Source organism: Antedon bifida, chromosome 7, assembly GCF_963402885.1.
Source record: "Antedon bifida chromosome 7, ecAntBifi1.1, whole genome shotgun sequence".
Taxonomy (NCBI): Eukaryota; Metazoa; Echinodermata; class Crinoidea; order Comatulida; family Antedonidae; genus Antedon; species Antedon bifida.
Window position 1 is genome coordinate 10,772,837 of NC_136232.1, and position 17,354 is coordinate 10,790,190.

The window sequence follows — 17,354 nt, forward strand, 5'->3', positions numbered from 1 at the left end:
ACCAACGTGTGGCGCAAGAAATATTTTAAGTTTTTACAGCGGCATACCATGCCCAACGACGTAAACCCGAAACAGCGATTTTTAATGTTAATCTTCTGTGATGAAAATGACAATATTTATACACTTTAATCAGAAACAATTAATGCACGTAGAATAGGCCTACAGGTGATTATCATAATCCATCCCGTGCATCAAATGATCTTACAGTCACAATTCACCATCAAAACCACAACAGTTGTAGTCGAAATAAATGAAGTCACAGAGTATAATATTCACATTTTTTATTACATTAAAACAGTTTTCTGTGTATATTCTCATTAAAAAACTAAAATTATCATGGCCCATCACTAATGATTCCCACTGTCTCTGGACGCAACGGCAAATGATCAATGACCATCGTGTGATTGATCTTGCCAAGTAGCCTACGTTCTTATGATGAGAGAACAGCTTAACAATTTCTCCTAACAAATTAATAATTATAAAATATTAAATCCGTGTATAATGTTTAAAAGATATCACTCTAATCCGTGTATACACAATTAATCACAACGATGATATATATCATGCGGGAACACCTTGGCGATAAATACGAGACAAATATCCGTGATTGTGTTCCCCATGGGTAACCGATTAAGAGGCTTTTGGCAAACAACACTCAATAATAAAAAGAACCGTTGAAATATAACCGAGTACCTGGAAAAAATAAAACAATGTTATATAGCCTAGAATGTTAGAAAACACAGGCCTTAAAGCTTGGTTCCCACTAGCGACACAAAGTAACGCAATCTACGCAACGTAAGAAAATGCCCTTCCAATCACTGCGTTTGCCCCCGCCTGCGTGAAATCAAACCTTCGATGTTTGCAGCACTATTGCGTCTTCGGTTCCCACTTGCGATTACGCAATATAGCACTTTGCGTCGATACGTCGCTGCGTTACGTTGCGTTGCGTTCTAGTGGAACCACGCTTAAATGAGAACGCATTGTAACACTGTACTCACACAGGCGGCAATCTGCTCGTTTTGTTCGACTCGTAAACCATATAGTTTATATAAATCATCTAGTTCCTTTATTTTGGATGCAAGAAAACATGAACCGATAAAAACTAGGACAGCAAACACAATACAACAAGCAAGCTCCTGTAACGACAAACAATTATTATTAAATGTTATTATTATATTATTCTTATTTTAAAAAAATGTGAAATTTTATAAAATAGGTCTATAGTTAATCAAATAATTTAAATTTGAAATGCGTCAAGTTACATACTTTGGTATGACTGATCCAGTCTGGCTTGATAAGGTGACCAACCACAACAACCAGTATCAGCACTGCTACAGTGATTGCAGTCACGGTATAACAATAATACTTCCAAAAATGATATTGGCAATAATAGGCGTCGAAATATTCAACACATTCGACTATTATATCAAGCAAAAGACCGAATCCAATGATCAGTAAAATCTGTAAAGAAGAGGCATTTCGTCATTAATATTTTACTACACATAATACAGCATAAACGGCACGATGCCGGTATTAATATGTAGGCCTAAATTAATTTGAAATTCTGTTTAAAGATGTAGGCCTATTGTCCCCCAAAAACATGAAAAATGAAGATTAATTAATCAGATAACAGACTATTTTGTAGTTTTATTCAAGTTTAATTCACTTCCGTGAAAAAAAAAAATAAAAATTACCTGAAAAAAACTGTAATTTAAACAAAAAATAGCCTAGTCAAAATGGCTGCCAGCCAATGGCTTTATTAAAACTATAAAATAACCTAAGTCTGTTTAATTAATCTTCATTTTTCATGTTTTTTGGGGATAATACCATCTTGCAAAGTCACGAATCAAAACCGAAACAATCTGATATATTTATTATTATTATGTTATTATATAAACATATATTGAAACTGAATATTAAAATTTGTTATTATATTATAAAAATTCGTTTGATATTCAGTCAATGAAATTTTAATGCAAATAATAAAAAGAAATTAAGTTTTAAAGACTTTTTATTTTAACCAATGTTAGTGAAGGACCGTTGATTATGAGATTTTCATAGAAATGGGCGCTATTATAAAGCGTGGTTCCCACTAGAGACGCAACGTAACGCAAACTACGCAACGTAAGAAAATGCCGTTCCGATAATTTTGTTTTCCCCCGCCTGCGTGAAATCAAATCTGCGATGTTTACAGCACTGATGCGTCGTAGGTTCCCACTTGTGATTACGCAATACAGCACTTTGCGTCAATACGTCGCTGCGTTGCGTTACATTGCGTCGCTAGTGGGAACCACGCTTTAATGTTAATTCTTGTATGCATAATGCATCTGCAATTTCAGCATTCCATTTATTTTTCGTTGTATAAGAATCATATTGGCTGTAAAGCGTGGTTCCCACTAGAACGTAACGCAGCGATGTATCGACGCAAAGTACTGTATTGCGTAATCACAAGTGGGAACCGAAGACGCAACAGTGCTGTAAACATCGCAGGTTTGATTTCACGCAGCGGGGGCAAACACAATGAGTGGAAGGGAATTTTCTTACGTTGCGTAGATTGCGTTACGTTGCGTCGCTAGTGAGAACCAAGCTTTAATATCGCAGGTTTGATTTCACGCAGGCGAGGCCAAACACAATGATTGGAAGGGCATTTACGTTGCGTAGATTGCGTTACATTGCGTCGCTAGTGGGAACCAAGCTTTAGTGTCATTTTCTTTCAAAATTCATTTTCCAAATAGCCGGGCTTGATGTAATATGAACAAATTGTAAGACTGTTATGCTATTATATTTACTCACGGCTTCAATGATCTTCAGTATACCATTCGGCGTTGCTAAATATTTATACTCCATTATGTGATCGTCTGAAATAAGATATTTAAAGATATTATTATCAATTTTTCTTTTTTCCTTCGCAGCCCACGATATCTATTTCCTTTCCTAATTGAAAAATACAGTCTTAAATCATAATAATATTTTGTCTTGATTTTTAAAGAAACACATAATTGGCAAGAGGATGACTGGGGGAATCGCCAATACTGTCTTTGTCCATCTATTTATCTAGGTTGATTTGAATTCATTGATATAGTTTTTAAATATAGACATAGTTTTTATTTAATATATATATGTTATATATCAATATACATCTTATATATGATGATATGATTTGAAAATGTCAATTGTTTTATTTGATTGAAAGACTGTATTCGGCGTCATCTGTGTTACTGTCCGACGTAATAATATAATAAATTAAGTTTATTTATAACTATGTTTATTATGGCCTAACATTAGTAGGCCTACCCTAGAAATGTTTACAACATGTTTCTAACCTGAGTTTGGTTTTTTTTCAACAGTAGGCCTAATATGATTTTTCGTCGTATTTTGGGAGCTGGCTTGACTAATATGAATGTAGGCCTAATCGACTAAAATGATCTATAAATATACTAGAGATAATTTCCACTCGTATAAAAGTTGGAATCCTGTTTCGAGTCACCAACCAACCAAGTGCTTACATTTGGAAAGGCTGTCCCATAATTTAAAAAGGGTGCATTATGACCGTTTTTCATATTAAAGCGTAATTATTCTTACCGTGTTGTAGAGGAAGTCGATCCCCCAAACACTTTAGGGCGTGGAAACACTAAAGATATTAGCGCTGTTTTAGCCTACATGATGAGGGAGATGCACTTCAGTTTCGACAGAACACAAGTATAAAGTTTGGTTCCCACTAGCGACGCAACGTCGTAACGCAACCTACGCAACGTAAGAAAATGCCCTTCTAAAGCGTGGTTCCCACTAGAACGCAACCAGCGACGTATCGACGCAAATTGCTGTATTTCGTAATCACAAGTGGGAACCGACGACGCAATAGTGCTGCAAACATCGCAGGTTTGATTTCACGCAGGCGGGGCTTAATAGTGTTTGCCCCCGCCTGCGTGAAATCAAACCTGCGATGTTTGCAGCACTATTGCGTCGTCGGTTCCCACTTGTTATTACGCCATACAGCACTTTGCGTCAATACGTCGTTGCGTTGCGTTAAGCCTGTTTTGCTGTCGACGTTATTCGATGCTATCGTTAACAATAATCGGCAATCTTCTACGTAAACATTGAAATGTTAACGATTTACAGGAAAAGATACTCGCTATCGTTATCATTTCAACTTGATCGTTTTCAAACGATCCTCGTTGAACTGTTAACGATCAACGACGATATCGTCGAATAACGTCGACAGGAAAACAGGCTTTACGTTGCGTTACGTTGGGAACCAAGCTTTAAGCGTGGTTCCCACTAGCGACGCAACGCAAGGACGTAACGCAACAAGTGAATTGACCAATCACAAGCGATGGCTTATTCGCTTGTGATTGCTAACTGTCTATAACTTCGCTTGTCATTGATTAAAACGCTTGCGTTGCGTTTACGTCCTTGCGTTACGTTCCAATGGGAACCAAGCTTTAGAGATATAAAACACGGAAGATAATGTTCAACGATACTTGGTATTTGATAAATACTGTACTTTTTATCAGTTAAAAACATTTTTTTTCCGATTCAATTTTTTTTCAACCGGGCATATCCAACAACAATTTCAAGAAATAATTTGTCAGTTTCATGGCTTAACCGCTCTGACAAACTTATAAACACCAATGCCTGAACATCCGTTGCAAAATTGAGAGCTTATTCACAATTTATAAAAAAAATAAACTGAAACTGAAAAATAAACAAAAACTGTGTTTATTTAAGCTGCGGTTACAGTACTGAAATCTTCACAATTGTGTTTGGTTTTGAAGCATAACATTATATTGTTTTGGTAGGCAAGTTATTGAAAACTACAACTCTATATTACTCATCATACAATTCCTTTTCAGTATGTTACATTTCCGTATATTATTTTTCCACACGGCGGCAGTTAAAATTATGATTTTGCTAATTAAGTAAACTGTATTGGCCCCAGACAGATTAAAATTGTAACAAAAATGATCACCAAATAATAAAATTACATAAAAAGTACTGTTCTAGCAGAAACCGTAGTTAAAGCTTGGTTCCCACTAGCGACGCAACGTAACGCAACATATGCAACGTAACAACATGCCCTTCCGATAATTGTGTTTGCCCCCGCCTGCGTGAAATCAATCCTGCTTGTTGCGCGTCAACGTTAGCATGCCGTAGAGTTTGCAGCAATTGTTGCGTGGTCGGTTCCCACTTGTGATTTCGCAATACAGCACTTTGCGTCGATACGTCGCTGCGTTGCGTTACGTTGTGTCGCTAGTGGGAACCACGCTTAAATATTGAAGTATTAATAAACTTTTCTTCGTGAAAACACGTCAACAACAACGCGCCCGACCGTCGCACGGTAGTTGACGTGAACTGTCTATTCGGAGGTTTTTTACTAAATAAATTGCTAAAACGAAAAATGAAATATCCAAACAGCATTTAACATGATGTTAGCATGTAGTTGATAACATTTTTAATGAAAAAACTACCGGTGGTTCCAGGCTTAGATTAGTGTGACCGTCACAAAAAGAATATACATCCTGACTTATGGAGGCGCCCTACCGCATGGACAATAGTACTGTTACAGGGAAAACCGCGGCTGGCACATATTCTTTGATAAAACCATGGAACTATATTGTTCCATGATAAAACAAATAGCCGAAGGCTTATTACACCAATGACGTCATTGAATGCTGCCACCAACGTGGGATTTATAACGTGCGATCTTCCTCCTCCGATGGTGGTGTGCGATACAAAAAAATTAAAAATACAAGATAAAATACAAGGTATCATTTATTTGTGTAATATCTGTGATAACCTTACCTCATAAAAAAAGAACACGTCCTATACTAAAGCATTGTCACATGGGTTGTCTATCACCTCAATGTAATTACTAAAATGACATAATAGTCATATTCATCATAATGTATAAGCCTATTTACTACAAATTCAAATTTTATCTTCTATTATTTTTTTCGGAAATTCATTGCTCGTTTTCAAATATATACAAATATGTAACAATACAAAAGGTAAAAAATTACAAAACAGGAAGAAAACGCCATAAAACATGAGTCAAATTAACAATAAACTTATTGCAAATCATCAGTTACGTTTAAAATTGTTATTAAAAAGTTGTTGAAATAAACAGTCATATCTGTGGAACAATATTCACACTATTTATTAAGTTTTTGAGTCGTTTTCTGTGTATATTATCATAAAAGCTAAAAAGCATAAGAGTCCATCACCAAAAATGGTTCTCACTCACTCTGGACGTAACTTAACGCAAAAGGGCGGATCAGAGAGAGGGCGTACCATCACACACACGTCGCGCGCGTGGTCAAATGTACGCGATTTGCACTTACGTACACGTCCCGGTGTTAGAGAACCATGTCTTAAAAATTGCTTCTAAAAACAAAACTAATTAATAATTATAAAACATTAAATTCGTGTACACAATATTAATCATTACGACGATGATGCGACATTAACGATAATGTATTTCATACTAAGGCGAATTATGCTGTAAAATACGAAAGCGAATCATTCCGGGATTGTTTACTTTTCTTCCATCACACGGTTAAGCGGAATGGGCTTTTATACCCAGCAAAATACACTCGACTATTAGAAGAACCACTGAACCAAAACCGAATACCTAATGAAAAAAATAAAACAATGTTATAGAAAGTTAGAAAAAGAATTGCATGATATAAAGTTACTAAACATGTTTGTAAATAATACACTACTCACACAGGCGGCCATCTGCTCTTTTTGCTCTACTTTGTATGGTTTAAATAAATCATTTATCTCCTTGATTTTGTACGCTAGGCAAGCTGAACCGATCAAAACAAGGATAGCAAACACAACACAAAAACCAATCTCCTGTAACGACAATTTTTATTTTTATTTAATTCATCAACAATTAGTATTTTTAATACTATTATTAAAAATAATCTTTGTTAATTCCATTCAATTCAACATTTATTTAAACCAAAATCAAACATTAAAGATGTATTGTCCCCACAAAACATGGAAAATGAAAGTTAATAAAATCAGAAATTGAATAGACCACTATGTAGTTTTAATAAAGTTAATCACTTCCCTAGAAAAAAAACAACAAACAATAATGTTTTAACTTATAAAAATACAAAATAAATGGTTAAATTCAATCAAAATTCAATTGGCTGGCAATCAATTTGACTATTTTTTAAATTACAGCTTTTTCAGGTAAATCATTTTTTTTCATTCAATTGTTGGTAAAAATAGCCAACTATTATGTGACATTAAAATGATGGCATATCAAAAAAAGAATTATTTGTTCAGGGGGACAATATATCTTTAACATAATGTACATAGACTAAACAAATATTAAAACAACAACGAAAAAAGTATCATTTGGTCGAGGCACGACATGTAGAGACTCAGACAAGCCAGTTACTGTCGTTCCTCCTTTAATAGGCCTATAGTTAATCAAATAATATAACTTAAATTCGAAATGAGTCAAGTATGCTCACTCTGATGGGATTGATCCATTCTGGCTTGAAAAGGTGACCAATCAAAGTGGCCACTATCGTATATGCTACTATGATTGCAATCGCCATATATACATAATACGTCCAAAACTCATCCCAGCAAGCCTTGGCGCTTGCAGCATCAACACAGTCGAGTATTGTATCAAGCATAAGACCGAATCCAATGATCAGTAAAATCTGTAAAGAAAAGGCATTTCACAAGATATATATTTTTTTCATTTACCGATGTCGGTACTTATTTCATTTATATCATGAAAATATAGAAATATAATTTTAAATAATTTTGATAAAGAAGATGTTAGTTATGTTATTATACTGTAATTGTTATCCTCAATTATATAACTATATACTCTAGGTTTATTTTTATTTTTTTAGTAATGTGTTTGTGGGTTCCTGCGAGACAAGTTTTTAACTTCTAGAAGGGATCCATGATATTAATGACTACCAATTACTGCTTTATCTATGTTCACTTTAATATCTTTTGTCTATTTTGTATATGTTCATTCATTATTATCTGAATAAATGTTATCTGAATCTGAATCTGAAGATACTTTTTCAAAATCAAACACACACACACACAATCAGTATAACCTGAGACAACAATAACAGACTAACAGGACAGGATTTACTTTTGTTGCAAATGCCATCCATATTATTAATTCACTTCATCATCGATAAAATAGTTGTAATTAAGACTATGTAAATGAAACTTTTAAATAACTTTAAATGAACTTTTTAAGCGTTTTATGCATTTTTATTTCTAATTTTAATATATTGTGTGTGTGTACTCTGTTACATGATTTTAAATTTATTTATCTGTTTTTTATCGTACTAATATATTTGCTTTAAGATGAATTTCTATTAGTGTTATTCTACTGAAGAATGCTTTATGTGTCCATTATCATAATACAATAACACTTTCTATTCCAAACGACTGAACATAGAAAATTGATCTATTTAACTTTATTTAAGGTATGATTTTGTTTTTGTCAGTGTTCAAGATACAAGATTCTTTATTGTTCCATAGACTGAAAATTGTTTATACAACTATACAATATAAAATACAATAAAAAAGACAAAAAATGAATCCTTTTAACCAAAAGCAATCTCTCTCTCTATCTAAAAATACAAAAGCTTGAGAGAAATAGCGTCACAAAGCGTGATCACATCTGGATATATGCCTTACGTCATAATAGTATACATTTTGTATCATTCAACCGAAATAATTCAATGACCAAATAAATAGAAATTAAATATGATGCTTTTTGTATCCGTGTATTTCAGCATTCAATTCATTATTTAGTGTGTAAGATTCATTCGAATGTAAAGGTTTCAATAAACACAGTTGTTTTGGTATCGTTTCCATGAGGAAGTAAAGAAGTACGGTTGAGAATTTCTCAATGTTTCTTTCAAGGCAAACTAACAACAGTAGGATGCTGCGCTCAGGTGAGCTCAGTATTGTATTAAGCATTTTATACGTGATATTGTTCAATGAAATTGAATAAATGCCACAAAAAGAAAATAAGATAATAGATGGGCTAATAATAACCAACGAAAAGCTTAGCAGAAAACGAAAGAAAATAACTAATTTTCAAGGTACTTTTTTCCAACAAAAAACTAAAAAAGGTTTTGTCTTTATAGTGAAGTAGAGTAACAATAATCCAATCCACTCGGGCAATTCAATAGGACTGAATATGCATGGAAAAGTGTAATTTTCTTTAAAAATTCTAATTTCCAAATAGGAGAGGCTTGATGAGCCAATGATGGCTGCAATTCGAATGTATTATGCTATTATATTTACTTACGGCTTCAATGATCCTGAGTATACCATTCGGCGTTGCAAAGTATTTACATTCCATTATGTGATCGTCGTCTGAAACATAGTTAAAGATATACATCGATATACAAGTTATTTATCTTGTAATTGAAAAATATTATTATATACTCTTAAAACATAACACACTTTATCTTCTTTTTAAAGAAATAAATACATTTACCTATAACTTATTATACAACTGAGAACAACGGAACTAAGCCACCCGGATCGCCTGTCCTCGTCCGTCCGTCTAGCTTGATTTGAATTCATTATACTTTTTTTGGATTTTAGATATTGACATATCTTATATATATAATATATATTATATATTTAATAAATCTATGCATACAATTTTGAAAATTTCAACCAAATATTTGATAGAAAGACTGTATTCGGCGTCATTGGCGTTCGACCTACTGTCCGACGTATATGAAAGGCAATCTACATTCAGGATCTAAGTTTGATAGAAAGACTGTATTCGGCGTTATCGGCGTTAGACCTACTGTCCGACGTTTACAATGATAAATGAAAGGCAATCTACATTCAAGATCTAAGTTACTACAATAACTATTAATTACAACAAAAATAATTGTTCTAACCAACCTGAGTTTGGTGTTTTTCAACAGATACCGCAGTAAGACTTTGCTTCTTGTATTTTAGGAGCTGACTGAACTAATGAATCCAATCGACTAGAAGAGTCTAATAAAGCGGGAATTTCCACTCTACGTTTGCATCCTGTCTTGAGTCTACAACCAACCAAGTGCTTACATTTGGACAGGCTCTCCCATAATTAACAAGGGGGGTTTCTTATGACTGTGTTTCTACCACACTCATATTTAAAGTGTAATGTTTCGAACCGTGTTGTTGTAACGGTAGATCCCCACAAACATTTTAGGACGTGCTCTCTTTGTAACGTCCTACCACACAAACGTTAATGCAAACACTCAAGATATGGCGCTACTGCTTTACCTTACTGACTACATAAGGGAGATGCACCTCAGTTCCAACCGTACACAAGTATAACGCTTGGTTCCCACTAGAAAAAAAACAGAGGCATGATCTGAGGGAAACATTGGTGTATGAAAAACCACGGATTGCTCATTCTTCTGATATATATTCGTTGGTAGAACATCATGATTGTCTTCCTTTTGAACATTTTCGGAGAAAATGAACCTGATGATCCACTGGTAGTGCTCGAAAAGGAATAACGAACAGCATGACAAATACAATCTAGAGATTTTTTGGGAAAGTCTAGGCTTCCACCTTTGAGAAAGACAGCGATCTAGAAATCACGTGTGGTTACCCTTGGCAATATGCCTAAGAAAAAGAAATGTTTTTAACGCAAAGTTCATGTGTGAATGCTTGATCCATTAGAGGTAATAATGTGATGGCGCAGTAACACTCTGTTATACGCGGGTAATTTGTGAATGACGTACATAAACGAGCCTAAATAGAAAAGATCTGTACTATCGTTCATTGCGAGTAGGGGAAAGTCCGGTAATGTGTCATGTAACAAGCCAGAGATCACGAATAAATTTAGCTGATTTGTTGTTTTGTACTCATCGTCAGAGGTTTATCGACCAACATCACATATCTATTTCGCATGTGTAGTAGAGCGTTTCTTTGATTGAATCATTCATTTTGTTTGTACTATTATTATGACAGCAAGTTAAACACTGTAACTATTCCCTCACTATTCAACTATTATATTGTTGTAAAATGGATTGCGTGATATGAAAATGGATTGATAGTAAAACGTAACAAAGATACGTTCTAGTCTAGTCGGTATCCATGCAGTGATGAAGAGTATTTTTGTAGCGTTCCATTTAAAATTAATTTTTTGACCCAGAAATATTTTGGTTGTGAAAATCGTTCAATTCGTTGGCACCAGCATTCCTTTTACCAACAATTAAGGTAACAAAACATTAATTATCCAACAATGATAAAATTCCGTGCGCATAATTAGCTGAAAATGTTTCACGCTCTGTGACTACTCTTTTATGACTAGGCCTATTATTCGATTCCAAACACTTTAGTTGTTGCAGTTGACATAAACAGCTTTTTAGAAATGAAATAAAAAACATTTTATACCAAAAACACTAAAACATCTTAATCTTCAACATCATCAGAACTGATTTATAACAAATTACCTGTCCTACTATTGCTAGACTGTTTTGTAAAAGTTGTGATGTTTTGATGTACGATGGTCTGTTTTTTTTAATACTTTATTTTACTATTTATCATGTAGGCTTATGATGTACTGTTTGACTACTGTTTTAGCCAGTTGCCGCTTTTGTCATTTTTTTTAAATACAGATATACCGAATATTATTATTAAATGTCAAAGCAGGCATTATTTGTTTAACTTTTCCATAATAATATAAATAGGCCTATGGGTCTTCTGAGTATTTTGACACCAAAATTGTTTACTACTTACACCTATTGGTTGTCAACATATGGTAAATATTGTTAAGATGGCAGCCAATGGCCCAATCGGGTTTAAGCAGACCGAGGAAATTCGGGGACTTTTAGTATGTTGTTCCAGGCAACATTATTTTTTTTTACAGGTCAGACACATGAAAACATGCCATCTTCAATAAAGTTGAAGTAAAAGCAGCCGTTTGTGTGAAAACTGGATGAAAATCGACTGATAACGATGAAATTAATATAACGAAAGATAGAATGGCCTATATCCCTATTTATCATAATATAGGTTTATAGGCCTAAATAGTCGAAGTAAACAAAGTAAATTGTCCCTTAGGAGAGAAGACTACGTTGTTTAAAAAAATGTAACCCAAATCCACAGCGCATTGCGCAAGACAACATTGTTTGTGGGATGCAATACATTAACATTTTTACTCATAATTCATTCTTATCTTCATCAGTCGAGTCAAAATAATGAAAACACATACTGTAGAAAGTATTATTCATATTATTTATTACATTAAAGTCTTTTTCTGTGTATATTCTTATAAAAGCTAAAAAGTATCGTGGCCCATCACCAGTGGTTCCCACTCTCACTCTCCCACACAACTCAATGAAGGAGGACGACACATACAGGCCGCGCGGATGTTCAATAACGCCTGTTGGTTTAATTGCACGTAGGCCTATCATGTCCTTGTGAGAGAACCAAGATTGGTTAGAAAATTTTAAGGTACTAATTAATAATTATAAAACATTAAATAAAACAAAATTGTTAAAAGTGACAACGATGATGATTCTGATGATATGCGACATAAATGATGACGATAAATGATGCATACCTCTTACTAAAGGCGGTAAAATACGAAAAATAATAATTTTTGATGTTCATTCCATCAAATACGTAACCAATTAGGCGGAAAACAAGTTTCCAGTTACACCCAAAATTATACACTCGACTATTAGAAGAACCATTGCAATAAAACCGAGTACCTAATGAAAAAAAAAGGTTATAGAATGTTAGAAACATAAAAAGTCGGTATTGGGAGAGTTGTCGGACGCTAGGTTATCTAAAACTTAAAAGGGTATATGTGGAGCGATTTCTATAGTTTGTAAATTGAGACGCTCGAAAAAACTCGAAAACACATTGTATATATTATTATAAAGTCAAATTTTACTCACACAGGCGGCAATTTGCTGTTCTCGTTCTGCTTTGATGCCAAATTTCTTTAGAACATCTATACTTTCTTTTATTCTGGCCGCTAAGCAAGCTGAAGCGACCAAAACAAGGATAGCGATCACAACACAAAAAACAATCTCCTGTAACGATACGTATTGTTGTTATTAGGCCTATATTATTAATATTATTATTTCACCAAATATCATATACATTTTGTTAATTAAACTTTGCTGTAATAAGTAGGCCTATGGTTATTCAATAACTTTAATTTTAAATGAGTCAAAAATATACCCACTCTGGTGGGACTCATCCAGTCTGGCTTGATAAGGTGACCAATGAAAGTGAGCACTATCAGCACTGCTACTATGATTGTAATCACCATATATACATAATACTCCCAATACTCTTCTCGACAAGCCTCGGCGATAAAAAAATCAACACATTCAACTATCTTATCAAGAATGAGACTGAATCCAATGATCAGTAAAATCTGTAAAGAAGCATTTCGCCTTTAAGATGTTTTCACACACAATCCGGTACGGCGCCAGTATACAAGTATGGGCGGCCATTAGGGCCATAATAGTAAAAAATTAAAACAAAGAACAATGTCAAAAACAACGAACGTTTTCAAAAATCAACGAACAAACTAAAAAACTACAAAGGAAAATAAAAATCAACGAACAAATATAGAAAACTAAAACTAACTAAAACATATTCTCATAATATAATAGTCAAGTTAAAAAACAAAGAATAAGCAAAAACAACGGACAATTTGGTAAATCAAATGACAAGTCGAACAATCAAAGGACGTTTACTAAACTAATTTCGACGTTTGAGGGCAGTACTCATGACGACACGCAAACAGAGCCATATATTGAAAAAGTTACGACTTTGAATGGATTAGAAGCCATTTTTGTGTCCAACTATTCCTATGTAGAGTATGGAGTTGAGTCCTTTGTTTTAAAAATGTATAACGTTATATATGTATATATATCTATAAAGGCTGCTTTAACTATCGAATTTAATGTCAAAACAATCAATTTGTTGTTTAAAATCATGTTCGCAGTAACTTTATAGTGTTACCTTTAATCCATTAAATTTCGAAACTCTTTCAATATATGGCTCTGTGTGATCCATGCACGCTTTACGCGTGTGCGTTTAGTTTGTACAGCGATTCTCTATAGTAAATGCATTGTTTTTACATTTTATTGTTTAAAATCATGTTCGCAGTAACGTTATAATTTTTTTACTGTAGCTGTTCCCTTCATTAGCAATCTCTTTCTTTATATAGGCCTACCCAATATTTCAAAACACAAAAGCTTGAGAGAAATAGCGTCAGAAGACAAGTTTAGTTTCGTTTTTACTCCGTGGTAAATGACGATAAAAGACCATATTGAAAATACTATAAAAGAGAGGTATATTTCATAGTTATGAAGCATGAATGTTTACAAACCATGAAGGTCATACCTCTATTAAGTACTGAAAGAATCTGGTATATTCATTATTTAATATGTTATTATATGAACATGTACCGGTAGGCCTATATAGGAATTACGCCCGCTGATTATACTGAATACCGTATTACTTAATACATTTGTTATTATAAAAATGTGTTTGATATTCAGTCGACTAAAATATTAATGCAAATAATAAAAAGAAATTAAGTATGCATAATGCATCTGTAATGTCAGCACTCCATTTATTGTTATTTGTATAAGAACCATATTGGCTGATGATTTGCATAAATAAACGCAGTAACCAAGTTTTCAAACAGTAAATAAGGTTGAATATTTTTTGGGGGAATACAAATTGATGATGGGCTACTAATAATCAATCGACAAATCGACTACTTAACCAATCATTCAAGTTTTTGATCAACGTAAAACAGGACTGGAAATGAAATGGAAATAACCAAGGTCTGAGCATGGAGGTATAAAAATGAGCTATACTATTTTCCCAACAAAAAAAACCCGGTTTAGTTTTTATATAAGTAGAGTAACAATAATCAAATCGGATCAAGTAAATAGGAAAATAAGAATATGCAGACAATAGAGGCTTGGATGCAACCCAAATGTATTACGCTATTATATTTACTCACGGCTTCAATGATCTTGAGTATTATATACCATTCGGCGTTGCAAAATATTTACACTCCATTATGTGATCGTCTGAAATAAGATATTTAAAGATATTATTATCAATTATTCTTTTTTCCTTCGCAGCCCACGATATCTATTTCCTTTCCGAATTGAAAAATATAATTATACAGTCTTAAATCATAATAATATTTTGTCTTGATTTTTAAATAAATACATCGTCACTACTGTTTTCAATCAAATATTTGATATAAAAATGAAATACTTTATTAGGCATCATCGGTGTTAGGCCTACTGTCCGACGTCTACAATAGTATGATAAATGAAAGTAAATCTACATTTAGAATCTAAATTAGTATACTAAACCATTAATTACAGCAGAAAAATTGTTTATTTTTCTTTGCACATGCGCAAAATTAAACTCTAGAGGGCCGCAAATTATGTCTTAATACGAAAAATCCTTGCTTTACGCGTGCGCATTAGCTTTTTTCTCTTAGCGATGGCGCTCCCTATCTCCGTATTTTCACTCCCAACTACTATTGTTTTTATTACTTGAAATAGAGAAAGAGCACAACAGTCGGAAATACATACGAAAATCATTTGTTAAATCAAATCAACATTTATTTATTAGCGTAGCCTTTCCGGATGTTCAATGTTCCGGCCTAGCGCTCTCGCGTTGTCAAAACAGAATGTAGTCTTCCCTATGTAAAAAAATGTGCCTTCGTGTGCAGATCATGGGGAAAGTGTAAACATTGTGTTTTATGAATGTTTGAATCATGCTGGTTATAAAAATCCATGTTGTCAAATTTCTAAAATTCAACTTTGACCTCTGACCTCAATTTGAATATTTTGACCCACTGAAAACAAAATGTATATAAAAAAAAACATTAATATTAAATACACATAATTCTGATAAATTCATTTGAAGTGCTCAAAATCAGCAAATATAACACATTACTAATACTATAACAAACACTAGTGATGTTAATAAATTACAAAGTTAGTTTTCATAAATAGAATTTTTTTACATTTTTATAAAATGTTGTTATTATACAACATATAAATGTAAATTTTTCTAAAAATTTCACAAAAAAAACCTTTTACGGCCAATAGTTTTTGAGATTATAGGAATGTGTACTACCAATACAGGTCAAAGGTCAATAAAAAGATTTTAAGTAATTTTCTTGAAAAAGTTCTCATTAGACTGAATAGAAACTTATACATCCATATTAATTTGAGCCCTATTTAAAGTTTGTCCAACTGTTAGTTACGGAGTTATATCATATGTAGGTCAAAGGTCAAAAATCATACTTCCGGCCATTTTTGGACAAACTTTTCCATTAGAATTTTCTTCAAAAATTGTAATTTCCAAATAGAGTGGGCTTGATGAGCCAATGATGGATGCAACCCAACTGATGTATGTGAGCTTCAATGATCCTGAGTATATCATTCGGCGTTGCAAAGTATTTACACTCCATTATGTGATCGTCGTCTGAAACATAGTTAAAGATATACATCGATATACAAGTTATTTATCTTGTAATTGAAAATATTATTATACACTGTTAAAACATAACACACTTTATCTTCTTTTTAAAGAAATAAATACATTTGCCTAAATTATACAACTGAGGACAACGTAACTGGGCCCTCGCCTGTACTCGTCCGCCGGTCTAGCTTGATTTGAATTCATTGATACTTTTTTGGATTTTAGATATTGACATATTTTTTATTTAATAAATCCATGCATACAATTTTGAAAATTTCAATCAAATATTTGATAGAAAGAGTAAAGACTGTATTCGGCGTCATCGGCGTTAGACCTATTGTCCGCCGACGTCTACAATAGTATGATAATAAAGGCAATCTATATTCAGGATCTAAGCAGACTGGATCTAAGTCATTAGTACAATAACTATTAATTACAACAAAAATATTTGTTCAAACCAACCTGAGTTTGGTGTTTTTCAACAGATACTGCAGTAAGATTTTGCTTCTGGTATTTTAGGAGCTGGCAGAACTAATGAATCCAATCGACTAGAAGAGTCTAATAAAGCGGGAATTTCCACTCTAAGTTTGCATCCTGTCTTGAGTCAACAACCAACCAAGTGCTTACATTTGGACAGGCTCTCCCATAATTAACAAGGGGGGTTTCTTATGACTGTGTTTCTACCACACTCATATTAAAAGTGTTTCGGACCGTGTTCCAACAGTGCACAAGTATAAAGCTTGTTTCCCACCATGCGCAATACAAGGACGTAGACGCAACGCAAGCGAATGACAAGTGATTGATCAATTATCGTGCGTTCTAGTGGGAACTAAGATGACCAAAAT

At 33.5% G+C, this 17,354-nt stretch overlaps 2 protein-coding genes across 4 annotated transcripts; both read right to left on the bottom strand.

Moving 5' to 3' along the window:
* Positions 1–5,722: 5,722 nt before the first annotated feature.
* On the bottom strand, positions 5,723–17,298 carry LOC144848003 (uncharacterized). Of its 3 annotated transcripts, none has more exons than XM_078704656.1 (5): positions 16,972–17,298; positions 9,314–9,381; positions 7,491–7,685; positions 6,727–6,858; positions 5,723–6,631 (listed from the first exon to the last, which is right to left on the bottom strand). In XM_078704656.1, the coding sequence occupies exons 2-5, from the start codon at positions 9,365–9,367 to the stop codon at positions 6,557–6,559; spliced, it is 456 nt and encodes a 151-aa protein (XP_078560782.1). In that variant the 5' UTR covers positions 9,368–9,381; positions 16,972–17,298; the 3' UTR covers positions 5,723–6,556. The 3 variants fall into 3 exon arrangements, with proteins under 3 accessions (XP_078560782.1, XP_078560781.1, XP_078560784.1); XM_078704655.1 differs by lacking the exon at positions 16,972–17,298 and adding an exon at positions 9,928–10,168; XM_078704658.1 differs by lacking the exons at positions 9,314–9,381; positions 16,972–17,298 and adding an exon at positions 9,928–10,150 and having other exon boundaries at positions 5,725–6,631.
* LOC144848004 (uncharacterized) lies at positions 12,279–15,938 on the bottom strand. The gene is made up of 5 exons (XM_078704659.1): positions 15,286–15,938; positions 15,023–15,092; positions 13,220–13,414; positions 12,927–13,064; positions 12,279–12,737 (listed from the first exon to the last, which is right to left on the bottom strand). The coding sequence occupies exons 3-5, from the start codon at positions 13,304–13,306 to the stop codon at positions 12,657–12,659; spliced, it is 306 nt and encodes a 101-aa protein (XP_078560785.1). The 5' UTR covers positions 13,307–13,414; positions 15,023–15,092; positions 15,286–15,938; the 3' UTR covers positions 12,279–12,656.
* Positions 17,299–17,354: the final 56 nt, after the last annotated feature.

Coding starts and splice junctions, on each gene's coding strand:
- LOC144848004 (XM_078704659.1), bottom strand. CDS start 13,306: ATGGTGATTACAATCATAGTAGCAGTGCTGATAGTGCTCACTTTCATT. Junction 13,065..13,219: donor ACTGGATGAGTCCCACCAGA/GTGGGTATATTT, acceptor GTATCGTTACAG/GAGATTGTTTTTTGTGTTGT. Junction 12,738..12,926: donor AACAGCAAATTGCCGCCTGT/GTGAGTAAAATT, acceptor TTTTTTCATTAG/GTACTCGGTTTTATTGCAAT.
- LOC144848003 (XM_078704656.1), bottom strand. CDS start 9,367: ATGGAATGTAAATACTTTGCAACGCCGAATGGTATACTCAGGATCATT. Junction 7,686..9,313: donor TACTCAGGATCATTGAAGCC/GTAAGTAAATAT, acceptor TTTTCTTTACAG/ATTTTACTGATCATTGGATT. Junction 6,632..6,726: donor AAGAGCAGATGGCCGCCTGT/GTGAGTAGTGTA, acceptor TTTTTTCATTAG/GTATTCGGTTTTGGTTCAGT.